Genomic DNA, 27,363 nt, shown 5'->3' with positions numbered 1-27,363 from the left:
CCTCAGGGTGCTTTGCAGTGGCCTGGGTCCCCATGAACCGAGGCGTGCACATCTTGCGGGGCTTTCCAAAAGGCGGTTTGCCGAGGCGCCTGGCTCGGCACTCTGAAGGAAGTTGCCACGGGGACAGAAGGCAGGCTCCAGCGTGCCTAAATCGTTAAAGACCCTGGAAAGACCCTTTGGCAGCAAATGCTGCCCTTGCTGCTCCGGGGCTGCCGCCCGTGCAGCCCTGCCACCCTCCGCAGCGCCCACCGTGCCCTGGGGATGGAAGAGGCAAGTTTGCCGTCCCGGGTGCGGGCGGAGGGTAAGGACAGACCAAACCCGGGACCCGGGGCGGGGGCCGAGCCGGGCACAGCTGTTCCCGGCCGGGAGGGGCGACGGGGCCGGCCCCCGCTGAGTGACGGCCGGCCGGGGCCGGGGCCGGGGCCGGGGCCGGGGCCGGGGCTGGGGACGGACCCCCGCCCCCCGCAGCGGCGGAGCCGGCGCCGGCAGGACGCGCCGCCCGGGCTCGGCACGGCTCGGCTCGGCTCGGCTCACGGGTGCGGTAAGCGGGCGGCGGGGTGGCGGGCCCGGCCCGGCCCTTATCTGGGCAGAATATTTGGCCGGCACCGGGCGGCACCGGCTCGACATAAATAGCGGCCGCCTCCGCGCTGCGTGCGCCCGGCAGCGCGCAGGGGTGACTGGCTGGGTGCTGGGGCGCCCTCCCTCTCTGCCTGCCTGCCTGCCTGCCTGCCTGCCTGCCTGCCTGCCTGCCTGCCTGCCTGCCTGCCTGCCTGCCTGCCTGCCTGCCTGCCGAGCGGCCGTGCCCAGAGGGTCGGAGCGCTGCGCCGGGATGCGCGGAGCCGCAGTGGCAGCCGGTGTCCCCGGGCTCCGGGCGGCTGTGCCCCCGGCAGGCAGCCGAGAGCCGGCGGGGGAAGCGCTGGGCTGGCAGCCGGCGGCGCTCACGCGTGTCCGCGGCAGAGCGCGGTGGGCGCTCCCCGGCCCGGCAGGGACCTCGGGGCAGCGCCGGGAGGTGCTGGCGGGGGGGAAGGGGGCCCTGCGCCGCGCTGAGCGGGTTGAGAAGGGCGCTGGGAGTTCTTTTTTACTGCTGTTGCTTTTGTAATCCTGGGAGCTCTGCTAGGAAATGGTTCTCCAGGGGATGGATCAATAGGAAGCTGCACTGCTTCTGTACAGGAAAAGTAGAAATTAGTGGGGGGGAAGATTCCTTGAGTCCTTGTGATGTATTTTACATGGCCATACTTTGTCCGGCTTGAATTAGTCACTGCCTTGCTTGAAAGGTGCTACCTATCTCGAAGACAACTTTCCTTCACTCAACTGGACACAGCTTCCGCCCCCACTCATGTGCCATCCTGATGTGCTCATCTATCTGCTTCTGCTTTTGAAATGGTCCCGGATGGTTTGTTGGGCAGAACCCGTTGCCCACTGCCCCCCTTCTGGAGTGGCTGCCCTACCCCTAGGCAGAGGTCCTCTCTCTAGTTGCTTTACATCTTTCCTTGGGTATTGGGCCTTGAGCCAGAAAGGTGCTCAGCCATGTGGCTGAGGTTATTTTTAAGTGTATATAAAATCCCTTCCTCATATGTGACCCGCCAGCTCACGCGGCAGTGAAGAATGAATTCCTCATTTCTCATCGAAGAGGCAAGACTTGTGCCGAGAGGTGGCACCTTCTCTCAGACTAGCTGACAGAGCAAATATTGGACAAGGTTTTGAGCATGCAAGCCCTACTTGAGGTTATGGTGGTGAGCCCTTCATCTTTTGTCTTCTTGGAAGGAGGAGCTAGGCTACAACATTAGAGCCAAGAGCTGTCTTGCTAGCACCACGGTGCCCAGGGCTGAATGCCTTTTGCTGTGGTGTAGAAGAGGCTGCACTGTTGTCTCTTGACGGCCTCTGTACCTGTTGCCCTAATGTACGTGCATTTGGGTATTCCAACAAGCATGCTGCATCGTATGCTCACTGCTGCTCATTTCAAGGTCTCTGTTTTCCTCCTGTCAGGGCTCTTCTTTTTTTCCCCCTTCAGCATTGCTTTGTTTTCCAGCCTGACTCATCTTGTTCTTTTCTCCACACATTTCTCAGCTGTGAAGGTCTGCTGGCTTTTCTCCAGATGATATGTTTTTGCATAATACTGGGAATATGCTGCTGCCTTCACTCCTGCTTGGTGTATTTGGGAAAGTCAAACAAATGTGGAGACAGCGTGGTCTATCTCACTACTGATTTTGCTTGCCCATGTTTTACTTTCATTCACCTGAAGGACAGTTTGATTTCTCTTTCCAAGAGATCCTGAATGATACTTTTGTAAGAAGCATCTGTCCCCTGTTGCTAGATGTGTAACCATCCCCCAGAGCGATGTGCCACTGAATGTAATGTTTGCAGATGAATTGTTTTGCTTTTCTGTTTGCTGCTTCACTGTTTTCCAGGCATGTGGAGTTTTTGTGAAAGCCCAGCGCAGCTCAAGGGGAGGAGGCTGGGATCTGCTTTCTGATTTTTTTCCTCTGTTGACAGCCATTTGCAAATCATGAGCTGGGAAGCCTCTGTCTTCACTTCTCTATTCCAGGCAGGGACTTGTAGTCAAAATGCATTTACTTTGTAAAATTACCAGACTTTTGGAAGAAACAGGAGATTAAAATTGTGTTCCATGGCTCCGTGTTGCTGAAGGGCCACATGTTTTTTGTCACAGGACCCCAGCACAGCTGGTGGCTCAGCGGTTCTCTAGTCCATCCCCAGCTCAGAGCAGATCTCTCCTCAGCCAGGGCGGTTCTGGCTTCATATGACCTATGTCTAGTAACTCGCAAAGATAGAGACCCTACCTCCCTGGTGCCCTGTCTCAGAGCTGCATCACCCTCCTGGGAGGGAGTTCTTCCTACTTGTTCATGGTGAATGAGATAAACACATATAGAGGCTATCCTGGGTCAGACCGAAGTCTGTCCAGCCCAGGATACTCGGGCTGGCAGCAACCAGTAGCAGATGCCCTGGGAGAAGCATGGAAATAAGGCTACAGCGATGCTTCCCCAGAGCTCTGCCCCGTTCCAGCACTGTGCGGTTTAGTAGCTCTCCCAGCTGGCCGTGGTATCTTTGTTTCTTCAGGCATGGGATTGTGTGAGGGTCCCACGTCTGTCAAATGTCTCGCTCAGATTTGGTGCACAGTGTACACCACATGCTCATTGCTGCTGGAACAGTACTCATTTTGCTCTGGTGCTCATTAAGCGTCAATCTATCTAGGGCTTTTTAGCTGCACGTTGATGGAGCATTTCACTTCCACTTCCTCTGCTTCAGCTGCGCTAGCAGTAGGGTGGGATCAGGAACATGCAGACGTAGGTGTGTTGCTAACAGCTTGCTGTACTTTGCTCCGGGCAGTCTGGCAGGGCTTCTGTTTTACAGGACATCGCCATCGGCTGTTGAACGGTCCAGGGCACTGCTCAGTGCAAGACAGGAGCCTTTCTGCTCCTGTGTTCACACGGCATCCATCAGGTTCAGCTGCTCCCTGCAACTAGAGTGTGCCAGAGAAGCAGGAGTCCCTCTGAGGACCAACAGAAGTTCAGGCAAGAAACCCAGGATCCCTTTTCAGAGGAGATTGTGCTGGCTGTGAAGTTTCCAAGTGGAAGGTTTCAAGTTACAGAGCGGGAGCTGAGTGCGTGGTGTCACTAATGACTCAAGTGTGCCCACACACTTTTCATAGAGATTAGTAATTAAGCAATTAAGTACATGCCAGGTGCATGAGACAACCTCACCCCAAATAGGAGAACACATAACTCTGTTTACAGGTGTGTGCCTTAAAAATATGGAAAGGGAAGATACAGCTGGGATGGTTTGTATTTGGGCTTTGGCTGTGTTTGACCCCGTTACGTGTTGCCTGGTCACCAAACACCCAGTCTATTTGCTGGATGGCCCTGATAAGAAAGACCGCTTGGTAACAGCTAGTATTGAGTTGTGTGGCTCGCAGGCTGCAGGAGTGAGAAACTACAGGCAGTTTCTGAGTATCGGGTTAGGAAGTGGGTGAGCTGCACCTCCTGGCATGCAAGGAGAGAGGAAGGTCCAGGAGAGTACAACCAGCGTAAGACTTCCCTCAGCACCAGTGGATGAAGGGAGAGGTCACTTTGGTCAAGCATAGGGAGCTTCCCCTGGTGCTTGCATGACTTCGGACAACAGGCTGTTTACTGTGGAGCTGTCAAGTGCACGGATGGGAATGTCAGCACGCGCATGAGGATCCCCATGGGAATGAAGCATCATCATCAGTAAGTGTTGTCTAGAGCATATTGGACTTCATTGCTGTAGGGTTCTGGGTGGTGACGATAACTCCAGATAGCGTTACGTGTTTTGCATGGCCGGCATGTCATTTAGAGAGGCAGAAGTCACGGTGTGCTTTGATAGATCCAAAACGTCTCCTCCCAGATGTTTCTTTTCAAATACAAATTTCAGTGTGTTTTAGGTTAACAGCTGCTGGTTGTGAGGTTTTTATCAAACTAGAGGAAACCCAGATCTTCCTTGGAGAAGTCTGAGTTTCCTGAAGGGACAGTAGATTCCCCATTGGATTTCATTAGGCATGAGCCTCTTGCAGGGAGGCTGAGAGGGCCTCAGTCTGTCTAGTTCGTGACTGGCTTGCGATGAGGGGCTTGCTGAGCTCTGCTTTCTGCATCTGATATGACAGAGCTTCTCACTGTCTGGAGCATCCCTCGTCTTTTCTCTGTCCATTCTTCTCATCCAGGGCATGAATGTGCTGGCACTGCCCAGCTCTGCTGTGGAAAGGCTAAGGGATGAAGACACGCCTGGTGGGCACTGTTTGCTGAGCAGGGGCTGGGGAAATCAACTACCTTGTATGCTCTATTTTATTGAGAATTGTTCAAGACGATGCTTGGCTACTCTGCAAGCAGCACAAGGGCTTCTCAGCATGAGAAAGCTGCGAAGCAAGATACTATGATGCTCTCCTGGAGGCTGAGTGACTCACTCTCATGCTACAGAAGCAAGAGGGTTAGCCAAGGTGACCTTCAACCATGTCTGATCTCACGGTGGTTTAACAGTTTGTTTCAGGGGAAGGCCGCTAAACCCCCTTGTGTTGAACTAGAATCAGAATTCAAACTTGAATCACAGCAGTGAGGACTTTGCTTCAGCTGGATAAATCAAGTGAGTGAAGAAAACAAGTTTTTGTGAAATGTAAAGGATCAGTTCCCATCCTGTGTAACCTCCTGGCATTCAGAGGAGGAACCTGGACAGCTGGACAGACCTACGCATTCTTCTGAGACCAAGTCACAGAAAGTTTAGGTGGGAAGGGACTTCTGGAAGTTCCTAGTCCAGTGTCCTCCTCTGAGCAGGCCTAGCCCCAGAGTTGGATCAGGTTGCCCAGGGCCTTGCCCAATTCAGTATTGAATATCCAAGGATGGACATCCCACCACCTCTCTAGTCACTGTCCAAGGGCTGCACCACTCTTGCAGCAAGGAGTTTTCCCCTTGCCACAACTTGTTCCTATCACCCCTTGTCCTTCCCCTGTGCACCTCTGAGGAAAGCCTGGTTCTGCCTTCTCTAGAAATCCTTTCCCTTTAGACAGCAGATGACTGACTGCAATTAGATCCCACTGCAGCCTTCCCCTCTTGAGGCTGAAGAAGTCCAGTTCCCTCCGTTTCTCCTCGCATCTTCTGCATCCCAGCCTCCTACCCATCCTGATGGTCCTGCACTGGAGTCTCTTTATCTTGTCAATTCCTGTCTTCTACTGGGGGGCATCAAACTGGATGCAGCATCCAGCTGCAGCCTCAGTGGTGCTAAGCAGAGGGGAATACCCGCCTCTGTGGACCTCCTGGCTAGATGCTTTCTGACTAGTCCAGTGCAGAGTCCATAGGAAGTCTCTTGTAGCTTTAACAAGATGTTTCAACATGAACATTCAAGCTGGTGATGCAGAGCCCAAGCAGACCAACAGCGCTTGAAGCTGCAGCCCGGGTCTCTGTTTATGGCTTGCTAAAAAGGTGCTTTCCTCTCTGGCTGAGAAAATGAGATCAGCCTAAAAAAGAATCTACAAAAAATGTGCAGGAGACCATTCCCTTAAAAGGACTGACTTTAGATATTTATCTTCCTTTCATTTCTCCAAGCCAAGGACTTGAGAACAAAGTATGTTCATTTGAAATGGGGCGAACTTCTGAATGTCTGTACCACAGGTATGGGGCACGGGGTCTCCTGCAAGGCCACTGCTGGGCTCTAGTTGTGTCTGCCAGAGAAGGGACCGCTGGCTCCAGGTGTACCATTTGTACCTGTGCACTGGGAGGAGAGCATTCCTGTACCAGCACATCTGCATTTGCTTCTCTCGTGACCAGGGTAACTAGTGATAGGAAGCACCCAGAAGTCAAGACTTAGGATGTGTAAGGCTGTGTGATGACACTGGGGATGGATCCAGCTCCTCCTGTGCTCTGCTCTGATTTCCTACTGGGTTTTGCAAAATTCGCATAGACTCCTGTTTTTAGAGTGGTCTCAGAAGGAGCGGATGTGCATCTTTCCCTCTGTTGTTACTGGATCTGGCTGTAATTTGTTGGTCCCTTCTTGAAACTCCTGGAAACTGGTGATGTTGGGATGCTCAGTGACTCAAACAGCAGGGCGGCTGTGGAGTCAGGCTCTTGCACACCAGCACCCAAGCACACTGGGATGCAAGCCCAGGGCTTGCAAGTTGTCCCATAAGCGGCAAAACCGGCAGAGACCTACTTTTTGGTGGACTGATGTCCTTCATCCCTACATCCCCACTGTGTCTGCCCCAGCTCTACCACTTGTAACAGCTCCCCCTTCTCCAAGTCCTTCTGGTAACCCCCCGTCCCCTAGACCTCCCTGCAAACGCCCCAGCTCTCTCCTTCGTTCCCTGACTGTCAGCCGAAGGAGATGCCTAGGCTTGCTCCACGTTACACCTGTGCTGACAGACCCTTTGCACACATGTGCAGCTTGACAAGAAATTAGGGTTTTGAGTCCTTTATGGGCTTTCACTAGAGTTAGCTAATGGCTTTAAGGTTTTCCAGAGGACCGAGAGGCCACATAAAAATACAGTGTTTATTTAGGAAACCAGATGGAGCTGGTTTGCTCCTCTCATCTGCACAGCATGCATCTCGGATTTACACCTGGGTCATTCAGTGAGGTCTAAGTGTATGCACAGAAAGTACTTAACTTCTCTTGAGTTTATAGGAAATGGTCACTTGAGGTATGTATAGTTTCTCAAAAAAAGCCCTGGCATTTATCTTTAAAGTTACTCTAAAAGTCAAAGAAAAGAAAAAAGAAATTGTAGCAACTACAGACGGGTTGGTTGACATTGGTTTGTTATTTTTATACTGTAAAAATAATAGCTCTGAACTTTGACTCAGGTTCATACTTAAGCTATGAAAAAATCTCATAAATCAAAACCCTTCATGAGTCAAATAGGAACTGTTCTCGAGCCAGGCTATGCCTCACGAGGTTAACTCCTGCCTCCGGTGCTGCTTAAAAACAGCTTTCATCCTGAATAGCCTTCTGCCTTCAAACTTGGCAGCTTTTCCAAGAATCATTGATATCTATGCTGGTGACACTTGTTGGCCGCCTCGTTATCTCAGAAACCAAGCCCTCGGTCTGCTTTCTTATTTCAAAGCATTGAAAAAGTTTCCCAGTAGATTTGAGGGTTGTCTGGGGCGGGGGATGTTCATTTTTTCAGCTGTGGCTCTCATCGGGGGGCAGAGTACACAGAGTTCCCGTCCTCTGCCTTTCGCTGGCGATTTGGTGTGGCCAGTGGCTCGGTATGCACCAAACCCTCTCACATGCTGCAGTCCCTGCGGCCGTGGAAGTGACAGCTGCATGCTGCAGCCTGCCGCAAAACGCTGAAATCGGGGTTGGCTTGGACTGATAACAGAATTTATCACCAAAAAGCTCTGTATCTTCACTAAGGTTAGTTGCTCTTTCTCCCCGTGTGCGTATGAAAAGAAAAGGGCTTTCCGTAATTTCCTGCTGTTAGCATGCTAGTGCACATGGGAGGTTGTGCAGTTAGAGGCTGGGCTTCCCAGCACGAGCATGTGCAAGACCGCCGTCACACCGCGTTACACAGCGCCCAGGGGAAATCAGTCTTTATGTTTTCTCTATGACATTTTTGTGTTTTCTTGGAATTTGTCTTGCTCGCTGCTGTTTCTGTCGCTTTACCCAGTTCTGCTTTCTCGTTTGTTCTTTTTCCTGGGGTTGTCAGAGCATTGAGGGATGATCCTGCAGATCCTCCGACTCGGCGGTACCTGTGCTGCTCTGCAGCCTCCCCAAGCAGCCTGTTGCAGCCTGAGCCCATTGCTGCCCTGCTCCTGCCCTCCCTGCTCGCCCACCTGAGGAGCACGACCGTGTCCCCGTGCCTGCTCTCCACTGTGAACGGGACACAGTGGTCCTGCGTGGGCCACCTTCCCAGGTCTCCGCTGGTTCCCTGCGCGGAGGTCGGTGCTGCTCTCGGGTTTCGATGCCCCAGAAAGGGCACAGTGCTGCAGGGGGGCCGTACCGGTGCAGAGCAGTGAAAGGAGTATTTCCAGTGTGGTACAGGATGCTTTTCATTTTCACTTGTTCTACAGCATCCATTTATTTGTTCAGCAGTTTTGGACCCTTCAGAAAGAAACTATTCCATCCCCCTCATAATCACAAATGTTGCCTTTCGTTTTGTTTTGTTTTGTTTTCCTATATTCATGATAGGAACAGTCTTCCCTGTAGATGACCTATGGTGTATGTTCATCTCCTGTCTGATTTCATTTTTCCCCTTGAACCTTTTTATTGGTCTTCATGCATACCAACTTGTGTGCTCTTCAGGCTTACCAAGTGCAAGTGTTTGGGCTGTCTTGTGCTGTGTCTGATGAATACTTTGGACAATGAGACCTAATATCTTGCTATCTTGGTAGTCAATATGAATTTCAATTTTCTGGGGACGTGAAGTTGCAGTAGCGTCAGTCCTGTGCAGCTTCTCTATATTACATATATATTTTGTTGTGTTGCTTCCTTTGTTGATTGAATGAAATATGTATTGGTAGGTTTAATGAAAAATAGCAAGAAATCAAAGCTGCCATCTTAGAAAGGCATTGAGAACAGATTTGATGGAACAGATTTATGGTGAATTAGGGTTAATTTTCCTGAATGTCCAGAAGTGTGTGGATTTAAAATTTTAATATAATATTGCAGTTGTGCTGGAGGATCTTGTAACTTTTTTGGAGCGCAGGTGTGGGGAGGACCTGTGCTAAACCATGCTTGAACGCTAGCATGAAAACAGTTATAAATAAAACCAGTTATGCTTAGGCAGAATTTACCCACTTTCTTATTTTTGGCAGTACAAAGCCCTCTTGCCATTTACAGCAGACGGGCTGTTTGCTTTTTCTCCCGGCACTCATTAGCAAGATAGGGTAGAAGAGGCCTGGGATGTGGAGATAAGGGAGAGCCAGTGAACGTACTGGTCCTGGAGGCTGTGCTGGAGGATGTGATGCTAAACCCGCACAGCTTGTTTGGCGGACAGGGAGTGGTACAAAATGTCCTGCCGCCGCAGGCACAGCCAGTGCTCCCGATGTGCTCGCTGCAGGAGCTGCGCAAGCGTCGGCGCTGTCCTGCTGCACTGGCGAGGCTGTGAGGGCACTGTCCCCTCCCAGCAGCTCTGCTTGGGGTACGCAGCAAACAGAATTCTCCCCGCAGGGATTTCAACTGTGTTTCAGCAGGCTCTGCACCTGTCCTCAACCCTCAGGGCCTTTGCTATATGCAGCTCCGGCTTCATATCACTGCAAGATGCTTTGAAACCTGAAGCGTTTTCCAGAAGCGTTGCCTGTGCGCGCTGACATCCGACGTCTGTCCTGCCTTTCGCCTCTCGGTGCTGACAGTCTCCGTCCTTCTAGCGGGAGGCAACAAGGTCAGCCCTGCGGAGGCTGCACTCTGGTCCCAGCCGAGCCGCTGCTTGCAGGCTGCCCCTGATGATTGCTAGGAAGGGGCTGTGGCTGCCTCTGGGAGTAGTTGTCCCCATGTAGGCAAGATGGAGATTGCCATGTGCGTGGCAGGTGTGGGTATTTTAAGCCATTACAGGGAATTTAGCAGCCGAAGGTGGGTTATCCTCTGCTTTCCTGCCTGCTCTTAGCTCCAGCTCCTTCCACAGCAGAATAGTCAAAACTAAAAATTGAATATGAAGTACAGACTAGTCATGGTTCATGCACTTCAATCTAAGGTCGCAGTGGCACAGCACATCTCCAGATCCGGGTCCGGGCTGCTTCTCTTGGATCTCCTGCATCAGAGTAATAACAATTGCTGTAATGACAAACGTTTGTTCATTAGTAATTGTGATACAGGCTCTGCTTTTCTCTATGCCAACCAGAAGGGCAGCCTTGCTGGGGCTGAGCTGCTGGATGTGGCTCCTAGCCTGACCAGTGCACGGTTGCACGGCTGCTGCACATCAGTGTGGCGGCTCGAGGTGCCTTGCACTGACTGCTGCAGGGGATTGGTAAAGCACAGGAGTTGCCGGGGTCCCTACCGCCTCGCTTCTAGCCAAACCCACCGAGCCCCATAGCCCGTGCTTCCTCCTTCACCCTCCCCCTGCCCTTGGCCCTGGTGCCCGCAGGTTGACTGTCGCTGTGTGGCACAAACCAGCCCAACGAAAAGCTAGTTTTCACCCTCTCAGCTCCCAGCTGTGGGAGCCTGGGAGGCTCTTCCTCCCATCAAGGAGGCACCATCTCCTGGCGCTCCACCTCCTAAGTGGTGAGTGGCAGGAATGCGAGTGATGCAGGAATTGCCATCGCACCAGTGGGAAACCAAACGTCTGACCAGATGACAGCTCTAAATTTAAGGGCTTGCTGTTGAGCCATGTGTGTGTTAATGTGCCCTTTTGTGACCAAGCTAAAGATAATTTTCCTATCTGGAAGAGCAGCTGCATTGTAAGTTGTATAAAGAGACTTCTCCGCTAATGAAGAGCAATCATAAGAGCACGATCTGCTCTGAGAGGATGAGCAAAGCTGGAGAGATGTGACTCGGGGTAGGACTCTGATGCTCCGCAGAAGCTGAAAAGAAGCCATTTATAGAAACTCAAAAGATGTTTGGCTCCTTGAAAAAAGCACAGGCCTTGCTGTTATTTTAACGTAAATGCCACTTGAGAGAATAGCAGAAGTTTTTTTTAAACTGTAGGAAAAGTCACTTTAAATTATCTAGAGTTCAATATTCTCTGCAAAAATTGAGCTAAAAAATGTGAATATACAGATAGTGCTATGGAACAGAAGGAAACTTTCAGCAAAAAAGCAGAGTCGGATACACTCTTGTGTGTTGTAGTTAGTGTATTTTTAACCCACCTGCATATTTTAAACAAGTTGACCTTCGTAGAAGGTCTACTACAGTCTTTTAGAGCTGGCAGAGGTCCAGTTATGTGCGTGTGATTGTGTGTGGCATTTTATATTAGGAGACATGGGACAAACCACTGGGTCAGCAGGGATTATCCGGATAGGTCATTTAGTACATTACTCCCACTTCTTTTCTTGAAGGGTTGGTTTAGGCGTGCAGTAACGCTCAGGTCAGCTGCTCAGCTTGCAGCAGGGCAAACGTGTTGTCTCAGGGAAGGTGGGTCACTAAACAGCACATTTAACTGGCAGCCTCCTGAACACAAGTGGATAATACTTCTGATCTCCTTGTGGCTTTAAAACATGGGAAGGAGTGCCGCGCACTGTAGCCTCGTGGAGGTTTTCAGGGCTCAGAGGTACTCAGGGGTGCTACAAATCTTTTCCCACCTGGTGACAATGTTATCTGGAGTGCCATGAGCAGGGAGGTGTTACTGGTGGCTTGTAAGGGCATGAGAACTGCAGACTTTATGATTTGTGTTTTATTGTCCTTCAAGGACATAAATGCCTAGGACACTTCGTTAACATCTAGCATTACTTGGAGAAAGACATCTCTTGCCAGGGTCCTGTACAAAGTAATTCCTCAGTGCTGCCCCTGTAAGTCCATGATGGGGCAATGCGCTACTGAAGTTGTGCCGCTCTCATGACCGTGGGCCGTTACTTGCATGTAGGATATGGACAGGGGGCCCTGAGCAATCTGACCTGGCTTTGAAGTCAGCCATGCTTTAAGCATAAATCTTCTACAACTCTGTGGCATTCAGCATTCCCTGATCAGCCGGGCTGTAGTGTCATGTTTCACGTATTCAGTGTTACGCTTCTTGTTTTCATTTCAGGTCCTGTTTCGGCATAAAAGTGAGATTCACGAGACTCCTCTAAGATGTCTTACAGAAAGGAGCTAGAAAAATACCGAGACCTGGATGAAGACAAGATCCTTGGAGCTCTGACAGAGGAGGAGCTCAGGAAGTTAGAGAATGAACTGGAAGAGCTGGATCCTGATGTAAGTCATTTTTTACATGAGATTTGCTAGGTGGTAAATCTCAGTAGTTGTGGGGGAACGGGCTGCATTAGTAATCTATCTGTATTTAAGTGGGATCCTTTGCAGAGCCTGTACTCAGTGCAAGGATGGAAGAGACTGTCCGCAGATGAGCAGAAGCAGTTTTGCCATTGCAAGTGCGGGCTACACATGGGACTTCGTTTCTGTGATATTCCTCTGCCCTTGCCCTGGCGTGCATGCCCCGGTGTGACGAGCACTGTGATTTGCAGCACTGATGTGAGCCAGTGCTGGTGCAGGGCAGTAAACCTGCAGAAACTGGATCTCTGCTTCTCGTCAGGCCACCTTGGAGGGAATGTTTTGGGTTTTATGGGTTGTTTGGGGTTTTTTTCGTAGCAGACCTCAAATGGTCTGTATTTTCCTCCATTTAGGCAGAAATCCAAATCCCAGAGTTTAGCGAAATGGGACAATTGTTTTTTAGCAACCTCCTGACATCAGTAGGAGCTGCGCATATGCAAACACTGGGCGTGCTGGTGCCAAGCAATGAAAGCTTTTTGGAGGCAACGTTGTCCTGTGGCCCTAGCAGGGGATGTGCAGAGCCAACTGGCAGGCCTCTGGGTTACAGCAACGTTAGATGATGAGGCTGGGCACTGCCAAGTGAGAAATTGTTCCTGCAACATGTAGTTAGTGTTTCTGGGGGAAATGATGGGCAGTGTAGATTGCATCATCAGTATTTTTAATTGCAACAGAGGAAAATAATTAAGAGGTGGCAGGCTAGCTCCTGGGATTGAGCGTATGGGCTGATGGGCTGGTTACAGCTGCCTCAGAAGACACAGAGTCAGGCAGCATTCTGTGAAAGATGCAGAAAGGTAAAATAATTGCGAGCATCTGTCAGTACAGGTGTAGTCTGAGTACAGGAGTTAAAGCATGAAGATTGCACAGTTGCCTCTCACAGCATGAAGCCTGAGGAAGCAAGCTGTTTCCTGTGCCTCCCTGCTTGTGCATTAGCACCGTTCTCCTCTGTTGCCCTCCAAGGTTGCCCAAGTCTAATTGCTTCCTATTAGTCATTTTCCTTCCCAGGCTTTTCACTGATACAGATTTAAATTATAATGAATTACTTTTATTAGGCGGGCATGGAAGAATCAGCATGTTGTTCAAAATCACCTTGGATGTCTTAAAAAGTAAATGTCGACTTCTATCCAGCAAAGCTTTAAAGAACATGCTTAGTGTCAAATCTGGGAATAGTCTTACTGCATTAAGGCTGTTCTATATTTAAATATAAGCAGGTGCTTACGTGCCGTATGGGTCAGGCACAAAGCAACTTCCCATGGTGGCTAATGTGACTGAATAACAAGGAAGCAGTTTGAAAAAGGGCTGAGGTTCGCAGGGGTTTTGTTCTGCAGTGGAGTGACCTTCTCTGTGAGACCCTGCCTGTAGTTTTGTGATGAATCATGAAAGGCAAAAGAGACCACCGTGGCTTTCTGGTCTGCTCTGTGAAAGACCATGGGATTTCCCTGAACTTATTCTTGTTGGGACACGCATGGCATGTGAGCACTCGGACAGACACGTATAGGGAGGAGATGATCCGTTGAGTTTAGCAGCTTGGTTCTGGCACTGTGACTGTTGCAAAGAGGCAGCAGAAATGGTGAGGGTGTGGGAAGAGGCTAGGAGGAGCAGGACGTGATGGCTGAGAGCATCCAGAGAAAGGGTTGGAGCTGCTGTTGTAGAGAAACATCCACTTGGCAGCACGGAGATCTTGTAATGGAGCCAGCATTTGAAATTGGAGAGGGAAAGGAGCATCATGTGTCTTAGATGATGTGGGAATCAGTGGGGCTGGATGGAGATAACCTTTGACACAAGGAAAAGCAAGTTGTCCAGCAATGTGGAAGAAATACAGTGCAATGAAGAAAGTGGAGGGGGGAGAGCGTTTGATGGATGGGGATCATGGCCTGCAGAGATAACCCATGTTTCTCCCCTCTGTGCCTAGAATGCATTGCTGCCAGCAGGGCTCAGGCAGCGGGATCAGACGCAAAAGCCACCAACTGGCCCGTTCAAAAGGGAGGAACTCATGGCCCACCTAGAAAAGCAGGCGAAGGATGTTAAAGACAGAGAAGACTTGGTTCCTTTCACGGGTGAAAAGAGAGGTAGGGTCACCCTTTGCACCTTGCTGAGTGTGTTGCGATGAAGGCACAGTGGGTGTACAGCAGAAGGGTTGTGTCTGACCTGCCTTGCTAAGCACGACTTCATTTTGACACCACTGGGGTGGTGGATCTGCTCTCTCTGCTGTCTAGCCCCAGCCCAGTCTGGCTAATAAACTGAGGTGTGCCCAAGAGGTCCATGCGCTTGCTGATTTGAGTACCACCTGATACGTTGTTAAGTGATGGACAGAGGCTGTACCACCGTGCAGCCTCTTTTCGTCCCCATCCCACTGCAGCTGTATTAAGCTCTGGAGAAGACATCATCTTCTGTCCTTTCTTGTTCCTCCTCTGCCCTGTCCTCCTGTGAGCTCTGCAGGCTGGGCTCTGTCTTCCACCGTTGCCTTTAATGCTCCATCCCTACACTCTGAACTTCATCTTGGTACAGAGAAACTCCACAGCTCCCCTCAGCCTGATGATCCCAACAGTTCCCGTCTAGTCTTCATCACCTCTTGACAACCCTGGCCTCATTTCCCAGTCTCCTGCAGCTTGCACATTTCTGTTTTCCTGCACCGTACCCTGCGGCGGCTGCTGCACCCCTGCTCTGCATGGCCCTGGGGCCTGTGAGCAAGGGGTTTGCTCTGCCTCTTCCCTTTCCTCTCGTTATTGCATCTTTTCCTGTTATCCTGGGACATGTCCCTTTATCCAGAGGACTTTCCTGCTCCCATTAGCACTCTGAATATCATCTGACATGGGAAGTGGTCCAGTCAGTCCTTGCCTCTGGGTTCCAGGAGCTTCTCAGCAGCTTTTTTCTGCTGTTGTGTCTTCCTCTGTACCATGGTCCCCCTGCAGCAGAATATCTGGTTGTACGCTGTTTGCACTACTGGTTGCCCCACATCAAAAAAGAAGTGCATGAAAATGCGGGCATGTGAGTATGTTTCCCAATTGAAGTCTTTCTCAAAGCTGCCTCCTTACTGATCCATGTGCATCTCTGAGAAAGAGCTTGTGGTAAATCTGTCAATTTAATAAAACTTGAGGTGGTATTTTTAGCAAAAAAAATGAGTTCTCCTTGAGAGAAGTACATGAAAAGAGTGAATTGAGTGCTATCAGGAAGAATGATTTAGCAACTTCAAATGTACCCCAGCCCAGTGTTGGCTACCCACCTGGCTAGCCCAACAGGTAGTAGCAGTGCTCTGCAGGAGACGGAAGTATTTCAGGCATTTTTTTGAGTCTTCAGCTTCTGGTCTGAGCTAATCATAGTTCAATCTGATGTGATCTCAAACACGTTAAACATATTTTCACTGCTAACATGCTGTTGAGTGAAGAAACTACTTACATTGACTGTGAGCCAGAGATGGTAAATTACATACTCACAGTTGTGGCAGGGCTGGAAATAAATCACCACGTTTGCAGTTCAGAGGGTGATTTACTGGTTTGCCATGGGAGGTGCTCTCCCCGGCCATGCTGCTGGACAGAGTAGGAGTTGGTGTGCGCACACATGCTGTCTTATGATATATAATGCTGTGTTTGCATGCACCATTTAATTTAAAGTTCAAACTTGTAATAAAGCATGACTGAGATATGAAACTTTCTAAAATTAAAACCCAGAAGTTTCGATGACACTGAGATGTCAAAAGGAGTGACTGTGTAGCGGCAGAATTAAGTTTGCCCTGTTTTTCCTATTACCTGCTGAACCGACCGGATGGTGCGTACAATTTGCCGAGCCGCGTGTCTGGTGGGACAACGGTTCCGGGTCTCCGCACCAAGCCAGAGCTGAGGGGACCAGCCCTCCTCAGACATTTTGCTGCAGAATACCCAGAAGGTGCCTGGCCATGCAGGCACACATGACACTCTGCCTATTTTTGCGAGAGCAGCTGTGTCCCAGGAGGCAGATTCCTGCCCTCTTCGTCAGGGCGGCAGCGCGCAGGCAGGAGACGGGCAGTTTTGAAAAAGGTTGTTTATAGCAGCCTCCATTTCGTACCAGGGAAGCCTGAAGCGCAGTTGCTTCTTCCTTCAGGTTAAATTTAGCCTCTTCTGTTTCTGCACATCCCTGAGCAGCAGGATCTTTGTTTCTCCCCTTTGGTGGCACTGACTCTGGTTTCAGAGAAAGGACAAAAATAGTCCTGGCTAGCATGCCAGGCCAAGAGCTTTGCACTCGCTATCTCTCTGCAATGATCCTGGACTATTTCAGGGGAGGGGACTGCTCTGAAATGCTCTGGGATCCCTCCTCCTCCTCCTCCTTCCGTCCTGCAGCAGCGCTGGGTTTACCCAACAGAGTGCTCCCTGCCGTGGTGTGTTAAAACACCGCTAACCTCTCTTTTTTCTTTGGTGGTGGGGGCAGTCGCAGGTACCTGCCCTGTTGTGAAATCTCAGACCTGACCCTTTTAGCCTCTGCAAAGAGATCTGCCCGCCCGTTGGCGGTGCGAGCAGTTAGGAGCTGGGAGCAGCCCTGCAGTGCCATGAACCCCATCCACTGCCCCATGCCTCCCTGGGACGCAGCCGGCTCCAGCAGAGAAAGGGTCGTGGCCTGCCTGGTGATCATCCTGGGATGAGGGAATGCCAGGGAGCCCATGGCCTTCAGAGCTGGGCTGGAGCTGCATCACTCGCTGCGCAGCCCCTTGTCCACATGGACAGCCCCTGTTTAGGAAAAGGCCACAAGCGAGCAGCTGAGATGGCAGCTTTGTGTTACCAGGTGTACCTGTTGCTTTGCACCTCTGACTTGTAGGGAAAAGGCCTGTTCTTTGGCCTGTTGCTGTCCTGGGAGATAGAGCACGGAGGTCTCCATCTGACATGCCCTCTGTGTGTCTCCCCGCTGCCCTACTGTCCTCTGCAGCAACGTTGAGCCAGACCAGCTGCCCCAAGCCTGCTCCTCCTTGCATCCCATGCACTTGCTGGACGACCGACTGCTACCCATGCCTGCTGCCAGACCCCCTCCACCACCTCCTTTCCACCCTCTTTTGACTACTGTGCCATCTGCCCTGCCACCATGCATTTGGAATTAGCAGCAGGAGCTGTCTCAGTGGCAGGACCGATCCTGCACAGTGCTGGATCTGGGCCACTGGCCTCTCTCGGTCCGTGTGAGTGCTGGCAAATCTCCATCTCTTTTATGCAGCCTTCAAAGAAGTGAAGTCCTGCAGGGTCAGGCTGTGCGTGGCTTTCTGAGTGCTGTGCATTGAACAGTCACCATCCTGTACAAATGCACTATTGGGCTTTTGTAGATGCAGCCCTCTGTGCTGGTGAAAGAGTCCAGCTCCACAGTTGGAGGTGTCTGGCAGGTGCCTCCTGGCTCATATCGCAGCAGAACTCAGGCTGAGCTAATGGGAAGGGATGCAGTGTCTCCTCTGATTTTTCTCTAGGTCCTTGTGCCCCCCCCCCGTCCTTTCCACTGTGCAAATCTCACCCCACGGAAATGCATCTGCACAGCTAGTTGTGAAACAGGTGCTATAGCTATACTGAGAGTGACCTCACTTTGCATTTATAGGAAAAGCTTGGATCCCCAAGCAGAAGCCGATGGATCCTGTTTTGGAAAGTGTGACTCTGGAGCCGGAACTGGAGGAAGCCCTTGCTAATGCCTCTGATGCAGAGCTCTGTGACATTGCTGGTAAAATAGTTTCACGCGAATTGGGGGTTCAAGTTGTTTGACTACTAGTTTCTCTTTGTTTGTTCTTTTGTGGGAAATAAGGTATTGAGCTTTTTGCTGTTTATTTGAATGCTGTCAGTTTTGACAGGATTTATTTCTTTGTTAAAAAAGAAGTGTATATTTAAAGTTACTCTCAGCCCATGTGATTTAAATCAGGAGCATGGACCAAAGCTGAGGAGGAAGAATAAGGATTTATCAAGGGAACAGAGTGTGCTGTTTGATCTCTTCTCCTCTCTCTGCCGCTGAATCTTGCAAATTGTGGCCTGTCACTTCCAAGAGCACAGCTTTCTTCAAGCCAAACCTCTAGGAAACAATCAAACAGACCCAGTGAGAATGTGGATTTCTTGTGCAACCTATTAAAGGAGCTGTCAGGTTAGAGTAGTCTTTCAATGGACGCTCAGGGCTGCTGTTTGTTAAAGAACTTTTCCAGCACATTTTAAAGCTACAGATTTCTTGCGATTTGTGCGGTCAGTTGGTTTTGTGAGTGTTAGCTCAGTGGTGGGAGAATCCAGCATTAAAATGTTGGTATACTTCATGATGACTTAGAAGCAGGTTGGAATGCATAGCAAGCTGGAGAGGGCGACAGAGTGATTGCAGGTGCTGTTCGAGCCCCGACAGTGTGCTCTTCATGCCCCGACAGCGTGCTCTTCACCAGGCTAAACAAGCCCCGTGCAAACCAAGGACAGACATTGTCCCTATCCGAAGGGTTTATGCCTCCATGCTAGACCAGTTCAAGCAGTGTTCCATTGCTGGTTTTCAGGCAGTGTTGTCTGAGTGGAGGTGACCCCCTTCAAGCCTCCTTGCTCTGCCACTTTAGAGATGGCAATATTGGTATCCTGCCGAAGCCAGTAGCGTGGACTTAGCCCTGTGACTGGTATAGGATATGCCTTGGCCAAAGGAGCATATGAACACCCCCTTGGTGCTTTACCGAGCTCACGTGTCCCCTGCTGATCTAGCAGTCGATGAGTGTTTCAGTGCTACTGGCTGCTTCTTCCAGTTCTGTCTCCTTCAGACTTCCGTACTCCCTAGCAGTATCCTCCTTGCCAGAAGTCTGTAAGATAGCCTGTAGAATAACCACACCAACTAGACATCTGCTACATAATCATATCATATTCTGGCTTAGAAATGTGTTTCTGCATTAAGGCTTCCAACATACGTACCCTGGCCAAGCATTGCATCTCTGGATTTTGTTTTTTTACTGTACTCTTAGAGTCCTATAAAGACCTATCCTATAAAATCTGCCTTTCTAAGCGCCAGATTTGTGCAGCAATTATTTTCACAGAGAAATGCTGTTCGGGGCAGCTTGTTCTGCAATTGTTGGGAGAATACACTTGAAGCGGCAGCAGGAGAACTGATGTGATACAAGCTGTGCTGAAATCTCAATATTGACAGTGACAGCATTGCTCCTGCTTATTTAGCAGGGCTCGTTGTCAGCCATGGTGTGTTGGATCCGTTCCTTGGCAAGGCCAGTAGGATAGCTCTTGTGGGTGGCTCCCAGCAAGTCCTGGGAGGGCTCCTGTGCCTTTGATCAGCTGGGGGAGGCAGCAATGGGATGCCTTCATTCTGCATGAGTTCCTTTGGGCAATACAGAGTAAGCACCAGACTTAGAAACAGGGGGTCCCTCTTGTCTACCAGCACAAACCCTAGCCCCCAAAAACCCCACGTGGTCATAACAGCAGACCCTTCCCTCTGTCTGCAGTCCAGATATTCACAGTCCTGGCTGGTGGAGAGATTTTGTTGCCAGAGTAAGCTGCATTTGGGGTGTATGTGTGTCCCCAAAATGCTGAGCCTGCAAATGACTTTTCCGAGCTGGGTTGCACTCCTGAAAATTTCAGCTGTGAGTACATGGCAGAGAAAAGAGCCAGCTAAAATACAAACAAGCAAACTCAAAGTGCCCAACCTCACTCAGGCTTTCAGACAGAGACTGCTTGGCTCTGCACAATCCAACCAGGGATGTGCTGGGGGGGTGTGGGGAAGTGGACAGTGATGTTCGTTGACACCCTTTGCTGCAGGCTGTCCTGCCCATGCAACCCAAACCCAGAGTCACAGTGAATTGTCACCGTAACAGATGCCATTCTTGTGATGGGCCTCAGGGACAGCCTTCTCCTGCAACTCCCAGCCCATCTTGGCCAAAGCGCCAAGCCAATGGTGATGGACTGGTGCCAACCAAGCATAAGAGGAGCAGCTCATGGGAAAGCAAAGTGCCTTCGTAGTGGCATGCTTGAATTTTAGGGAGAGATTTGTCCTTTATTTATGTTAACCACTGTGCCCATCTGGAGGTCAAGATTTGTTCAAATGTGTCTGTTTATAACAAGTATTCACGAGTCTGTGTTTTTCTTTAGCAAATCTTACAGTTATTTAAAAAAAAAAAGTTGATTAAAAAACCAGTTTATTTTCAAACATGAACTTTCTGTGAGTAGCAGGGTTATTTTTATACACAGAATCTTTGCCCAAATGTTTCTAAGCCATTGGCTTCCCACTGTTCATTTGCAGCAGGCAAGAATGTCAGCAGATCCCCCTGGGCATGTTTCAATGTGCATTTGCATATTGGTTTTGCAGCCATGAGCCTGAGATACACAAATTGGCAGAAGTTTGGCTTTTGGGCTCTTACAGTCTTTGAATTTTGTTCATACCATCACTTTCTGCATTTCGACGGAGCCAGCAGAGCTTCAGCTTCTCACAATGTCAACTTCCAAGCGTACAAAGATCAATTTAAAGCACACTGTCGCCACCCCCACCTTGTTGTTTAGTAAAAACATGATGTGCGTTGCCATGCTTCAGATGACAGTCACCTTGTATGTTGCTGCCTGAGAGGGGCTGGTTTGGTTCTGCGTGGGGCACAGCTCATCTCAAAAACTGGGCTGTCGCAGTGTGTGGCACGTGCCCAGGTGAGCAAGGGTGATGAGGATGCGCAGGCTCCTGCTGGAGTGGACCAGTTAGATTAAATCCTACCAACGACATTTTTTTTTTGTCTTTTACTGTCTTCCCCTCGCTATTTTTGCATGATGCTGAATCAAGTTGGCTACTGGGACACCTTGGCTGTTTGTCTGTTTGTTGTTCGCAAGATGAGGTTCCTCTTCTCCTACGAATCATGCTGCATTGGAATAAACAAGGGAGCATATTTGAGCCCTGTTGTGTATTTATGACAGCTGGGGGCCATGGTCCCAACTTTGTATGTTGTTCTGTGCTTGCACAGGGAAAACTAATGTTTTTAATGCTGCCCATCCCGGGCAGCACAGTGTCTATGTGTCTTTTCCTGGCTTTGCAGCCTGCAATAACTCAAGTTGTGTTCTCCTTTTCTTTTTCTGTAGCCATCCTTGGCATGCACACCTTGATGAGTAACCAGCAGTACTATGAGGCACTGGGGAGCACCACTATTGTGAACAAAGAAGGACTCAACAGTAAGTGATTTAGAATGTTAGCAGGCTGCAGTGTTTGGCTTTGGAGCTGCTAGCAGAGGCAAAGTGGGAATTATTTTTAGGCTGAAGGTTGGAACCGTGAATGTCAGAGCAGCCTGTGATTGCTGGGGCCGTCTCTGGCGCATCCTTGCCCTGTGCAAGCCAGTACAGTCTCAGCCACTGTCCTGGTGCTGTCTGGGAGCTAGCACAGCCCAGGGAACAGCCCCACGCACGCGGTGTGCCCTCCATCGCCCAGTTTTGGACCCTGAGAGCACATAGCAGCAGGCACTGGCTGTCCTGTGCTGGTTGGCGCCAGTGCTGGGCAGCGTTTCTGGATGCACGTAAGCGTAGATGGAGCTGACGAGTGCTTGTTCAGTCTCTCATCTTGCGTCTGTTTGTCAGGTCATGCTTCCCCCCCACGCCAGTGCTTCTGGAATAGGAGAAACACACCCAAAGAGAACATGCTGCTGCTCAGAGTGCTTTCGGTTTCACATGTCTTGCTTTTCACTTGCAGGTGTGATTAAGCCCACACAGTACAAACCAGTTCCTGATGAGGAACCAAACTCAACGGATGTGGAGGAAACTCTGAAACGAATACAAAGCAATGATCCTGACCTTGAGGAAGTCAACCTTAACAATATTATGGTATTTGCTCCTTTCTACTCTCCTCTTTTAGTAACAGGACCAAACATTTGATACACAGAAGGCAGAGACAAAGTCTGTTTGGCTGCACAGAGTAATAACGTAACACTGCACATAGCCAGACAAGAAACACCAGTGCTTCCCATCTCCATGTTGGGCAACAGCGGTTGTTACCTGCTGTGGGACAACAATGTGGGGTTGGTAGCAGGAGGACTCCTGTAGATGCCTGGAAGAGCGGAGCTGTGTTGAGGGTAGTTTGGGAGACCCGTCTCCAGCCTGTCTGGCTAAAGGCGTTCTAGGTTGCTTTAATGGTTTAGTCAGGCACATTTGGTGGAGGGGCTGTTTATGTAAGATAAAATGGTGGGAGGAAAAAGGCTTCGTAATCCTGACACTTGCCATGAAAATATGAAGAAACCTCCCTTCTTGCAGGTAGCCCTGTTCATCTCCCACCCATCCCTTCTATGGGACTCCTTTACTTATTGTAGAATGCAAATCAGGACACAGCACTACTTCTTATGTTGCCTCTGGGACACATACACACGCTAAAAAATACAGTTTCCATCTGTCCTCCCTGACTCCAGGACCCCCATCCCATGGGGTCTGTTGAATGATGACGTATTCAAATAGCAAGAACATGGTTAACTGCATGTGCACATTAAAAGCACTTGTGCCATGCCACCTGCACCTTTCTATAACATAAAGATCTTTACTTTCATGTATTTGGTTCTGGCTAGTAACCCTGAATGTCCCTTGAGGACACCAGGCTGAGGATCTGGCAGGCAGGCACTTTTTTTCTGTGTTGGACTCATGAGTTTGGGACACAGTTTGGAGAACTGGGGAGCGGCAGTGGAGATGGTGAGCTGCTGGGCTCTGTGTTATGGCTCTGCAGATGGCTTTGACTATAGATGATTCCACATGGTGGGATCCAAATGGTGTGGCAAGAAGTCCAAGCTGAGGATACCACTTAAAACTTTAGACAGGTGAAAATTTGTGCATCTGAAAAGGGTATCTAAGGTGCTTGATAAGTGAAAAATACTCATTTTGTAGGAGCTCAGAATAAGCAGCATGGATTTATTTTCTGGGCTGAGACCTAGCATGGCAAATGTTAGCCTGAAAGATGTTGTGTAAAGCAGTCAGAGGTGTCTGTGACTGGTACTACAAGGAGATCATTTCAGGTCTTTCTGGATCAGGCCCCGTAGGTGGAAATTTTCCTGAACACGACATGAATGTTGCTCAGTGCTGTCATTCGTATTAAAAAGCGCAGGAGCAGTGCTTTGTAGGCTCATGGATCCTAGTTACATACATCCCCGCAACGCCTGCGTTCTTAAGTAGCTGAGTTTCTGGGCAATTAAACAGCAGAAATATTGTAGCTTCAAATCAAGGCAGTGAGCTATTCAGCAGAGTGGGAAATAGGATGAAGATATTGCTGTGCTCCTCAGGCCATGCTGATTATAGCAAGAAAACTTGTAAAAACATTTATCGACGCCTTCCTAAATTACTTCAGTGCATTTGGTGGTTTGACCTTGATAAGAAATTTAAAATATCGTTTAAATGTATAGCATGTTCCTTCATACGGGTGATGGCGTAACACAGGTTTTCTGCATTTCTTTTCACAGAATATTCCCATACCAACTTTAAAAGCTTTTGCGGAAGCGCTGAAAAATAACACCTACGTGAAGAAGTTCAGTATAGTTGGGACACGGAGCAACGATCCTGTTGCTTTCGTAAGTACTGTCGGCTCATCATCATCAAGTTGTGACAGGAGCTGTTCTTGGGCAAGGTATTTTCGGACTTACTGACTGACTGCTTTTGCAGCTTATGGTACATTTGGCACGTTCTGCGCCTCTGGCGTTTGGTGCAGGTGCTTCAGTTTCAGGAGCGCTAGTGAAAGCCAGTGACAGACAGGCTTTGGTTCTTTTGCTTCCTTTTTCAGCTGTGGAGATTTCAGGACACAATCCTTTAATCCCATTTGGTCTCATGTTTGTCCTCAAGGATCTCCCAGAAAAGGAGCGAGAGACAAGAACTGACTTCCGAGTGGCATTTTGTAAAAGCAGTTTTTCTCTCTCAATTTATCCTATATCAGGGCCACCCCATTTGTTTCTGTTGGTACAAAGCCATACGCTGCTGTGTGCACACCCATCCCTTCCCTTGCACATGTCTGCTCCAGCTCTCTTTCATATATTCCTTTGTGCAGACCTGTGCAGAAGCAGGACTTTGCATTTCTTATGTGTGGCCTCTGTGGGTGATAAAGGGTCTTTCTGGCTGCTGCGAGTGGTCTTAAGTATCAGTAGGGATGCAGAGAGGTGCTGAGCGTTCTGCCTGGCCCTCGTGCTACCTTCCAGGCTGCATCCTTGCACATTCCTCCAGCACCATTGCAGCCAATTTTTGCTCTTCTTCATCCAGGCCACCCCCTACCTACCTCCACGCACACATGTGCACGCCAGTTTCCTGTTAGAAAAAAACTTCTTTTTGGAGAGTGAGTACAGCCCTCACGTTATTTCAGGCACTCTGGACTGGGGAAAAAGCCTTTGCAGGCAGCACTGGAGCTGTCTGAGGGCCTGTGGGGCACTGTGCAGGACTAGAGGAGCTGTGGAGCCAAGTACCGTGTGAGTGGGTACAGGTCAACCCTGCTGCTTGGGCATCACTTTCTGGTCCTTCTGTTTCATGATGTAGATGGGTCCTCCCATGCAGCTTATGAAATGAGATCATCAGATCAGGTTGCGGGGGTTTGGGAGTGTGTGCCAGCCCACTTCTGGTCTTACCTGCTGAGGGAAGCAAAAGTGATTAATATAGTTGTGATGCCACTTGGGAAGACATCTTGGATGTGGAGAACACCTTGTTGTTCAAGACAGACACTCCTCTCTCTGCCTGCTGTGACGGGAAGCATCTCAGCCCCGTGCAGAAGGAGCAGTGCAGGCAGGGAGCCGGTCAGGCAGGAGACAGGGCTGACACTGGCCAGCATCCCTGCCATCACCATGCTGGCTTTAGAAGAGGGACAGAGGAAGCTGTCACGGGGCAGCCACAGGCGTGGACTGTCACCTTTCGGGGCGGCCCTAAGGGTTTCTCCATAGGAGGTTTTACTGTGGCCTCCAGCATGCTCCTGTTCAAGAATCCCCCTGCAAGAGGGGGGAACCCCTTTGCCCTGCACATAGCTCACCCATCTGGTGGCAGTGAAACCGCTCAGCACGTGGGGTCCTCCTGGTGTCCTCCGGAGGTGAGGGGAGTTGAACCCCTCCTGCTCCAGGGTGCTCTGCCCCTGCCAGCTCTTCCCCCCCACCTCTGCCCACAGGCACTGGCAGAAATGCTGAAGGTCAATAACACGCTGAAGAGCCTGAACGTGGAATCGAACTTCATTTCTGGGTCAGGGATCCTGGCTGTTGTCGAAGCGCTCCAGGGCAACACATCGCTCATAGAGCTGCGCATTGACAACCAGGTAAAGCATGCGGGAGCGTTGATCGAGTGCTGGTTGTGGGAAGTTGGGTGGCTGGTCAAGGTGGAGGGTGGCAGCCCGCCACCACTGCCAGGTTGCTTTGAAGAGGTTTCAGCCCCCTGTTTCTGCTGCAGTTCCTGGGCAGTATCTGCTACTACCTACAGTAATTAACAAAGGCTGTAGCAGTGCAAGCACCTTTCTGTGTTCCTGGTGCTGCCCTGGAAAGTGGTGATGCACCTGTCCGATATCACGCCTTGCTCCGAGCTCTTGCAGGGACTTAAATAATAATGTCTATTTAATAAACCTGAAATTTTTGCTACAATGCAAGGGGAAGAGAAGGGGAGCTCCAGAGTGTGCAGTGATACAGATGCCGTGGCAAGTTTAGCTCCCCCAGAAACACAGGGGGTAGTAATGAAGCAGCTGAGCTATGGGGTGCTCAGGGACAGGTGACTGGGAGTTCAAAATCATAGTTTATCCAGACATCTCTTAGCTGCAAATATGTCCAAGAAATAAAGTCTTTGGGCAAGAGGACTTGTGGGAATGTCTGCTGGAGGAGTTGGAGCCACTTGGTTGTACCACGAACAGGCCACCACTTTGTTTCACCAGCTCCAAGTCAGAAATGCCAAAGGGACCAACAGGTCCAAAGAAGGAAGGAAGGCGTGGAGATTGCAGATCTAAGTGCTCGCTCTGGATCACCCTCTGACCTGACCAGCTTTTGTGTTTTCTGTTTTCAAAAGAGCCAGCCCTTGGGCAACAAAGTAGAAATGGAAATCGCGGACATGTTGGAAAAAAACACCTCCCTGCTGAAGTTCGGGTACCATTTCACCCAGCAAGGTCCCCGGCTCCGCGCCTCCAATGCCATGATGAATAACAATGACCTAGGTGAGTCAGGCTGGCTGCAAGCCAGGGAGCACGGGAAGGTCCTGTGGGCAATTCCTGGTGGGAGGAGGGCAGAACTGCTCACTTGAAGGCTCCGGTGGATGTGCTTGAATTAGAAACCACCTCTTGAAGGGCCTGATGGTGCCTTGCCCCTTGAGGAGGAAAGCAGCCTTCACTGACCGGTTCCCTAACGCAGCTGCTGTCGGCCAGGCAACGGGTTGTGCTCCAAACCTGGAGACACTGGGCAGCTAAAACTCCCAGAAGAGGCAGCATTTTTGGCAGTAACAGTGGGTCTTGTTGGGAAGGCGCGAGAGCTGCTAACGTGCTTCAGTATGGCGCGTGATGATACAGCATATGGCACATGGGTTGTGAGCTGCCAGCACTTGTGATTCCTGCCAAATGCTTGTCTTCCTCCAGCTTCATTCCCACTTTAACAAGGAGATGAAAAGTAGTAGAATTGAACTTTGATGACGGTGGGACTTGTCCCATCCCCTTCAGCAAAACAAATTGAAAGTGTTTCTAGGGAGAGGTGGGAAGCCACATGGCTTTGAGTTATCTTTATACCCTCGGTGAAGTCATCAGAAGTGCTTGTGAAGCAACATGTGGCCAAGTCTGCAAACTGCCATTTCAGCCGATGTATGCGGCAGAGGCTTTCCATTGCTTGGCTACAGGCTGCTGTAGAGCACTGGAAATCAGTCCAGCAGAGCAGCGTTGAATGCAGCCAACGTACCAGCCACGCTGTACTCAACAGCTCCTAACTGCATAGGCAGGGTGGTTAAAAACATGACAGCACCAAACTCCTTCTCGGCAGCGGCAGACAATATATCCGGAAGGAATAAGCAAAAGTCTGCAGACTGTTCTTTTTATACGTTAGGAAGAACCCCTTCCCCGGGAGGGTGGGGGTTTGCTCTCGGAGGGTGGGTCCTTCCTCTCCGAGGGACAGAGCCAGCCGCT

The 27,363-nt window shown here is 50.1% G+C and overlaps 1 protein-coding gene across 4 annotated transcripts in view; it reads left to right on the top strand.

Moving 5' to 3' along the window:
* The first annotated feature begins 490 nt into the window (after positions 1-490).
* The window catches only part of TMOD1 (tropomodulin 1), a 28,666-nt gene continuing 1,793 nt past the window's right edge, over positions 491-27,363 (top strand). Inside the window, exons 1-9 of one of the 4 annotated variants that reach the window (XM_050913674.1) lie at positions 491-541; positions 12,128-12,291; positions 14,273-14,429; positions 17,902-18,021; positions 21,372-21,461; positions 21,973-22,103; positions 23,717-23,824; positions 25,390-25,533; positions 26,268-26,412. In XM_050913674.1, the coding sequence (XP_050769631.1) occupies positions 12,172-12,291; positions 14,273-14,429; positions 17,902-18,021; positions 21,372-21,461; positions 21,973-22,103; positions 23,717-23,824; positions 25,390-25,533; positions 26,268-26,412 (1,015 nt within the window). In that variant the 5' untranslated portion in view covers positions 491-541; positions 12,128-12,171. Of the gene's footprint in view, positions 542-4,025; positions 4,224-7,740; positions 7,867-9,789; positions 9,833-12,127; positions 12,292-14,272; positions 14,430-17,901; positions 18,022-21,371; positions 21,462-21,972; positions 22,104-23,716; positions 23,825-25,389; positions 25,534-26,267; positions 26,413-27,363 lie in introns of those variants that run through there. The other 3 variants (XM_050913675.1, XM_050913677.1, XM_050913676.1) reach the window with 3 other exon arrangements.

This window comes from Gymnogyps californianus, chromosome Z (assembly GCF_018139145.2).
Source record: "Gymnogyps californianus isolate 813 chromosome Z, ASM1813914v2, whole genome shotgun sequence".
Taxonomy (NCBI): Eukaryota; Metazoa; Chordata; class Aves; order Accipitriformes; family Cathartidae; genus Gymnogyps; species Gymnogyps californianus.
This window is presented reverse-complemented; position numbering and strand designations above follow the sequence as displayed.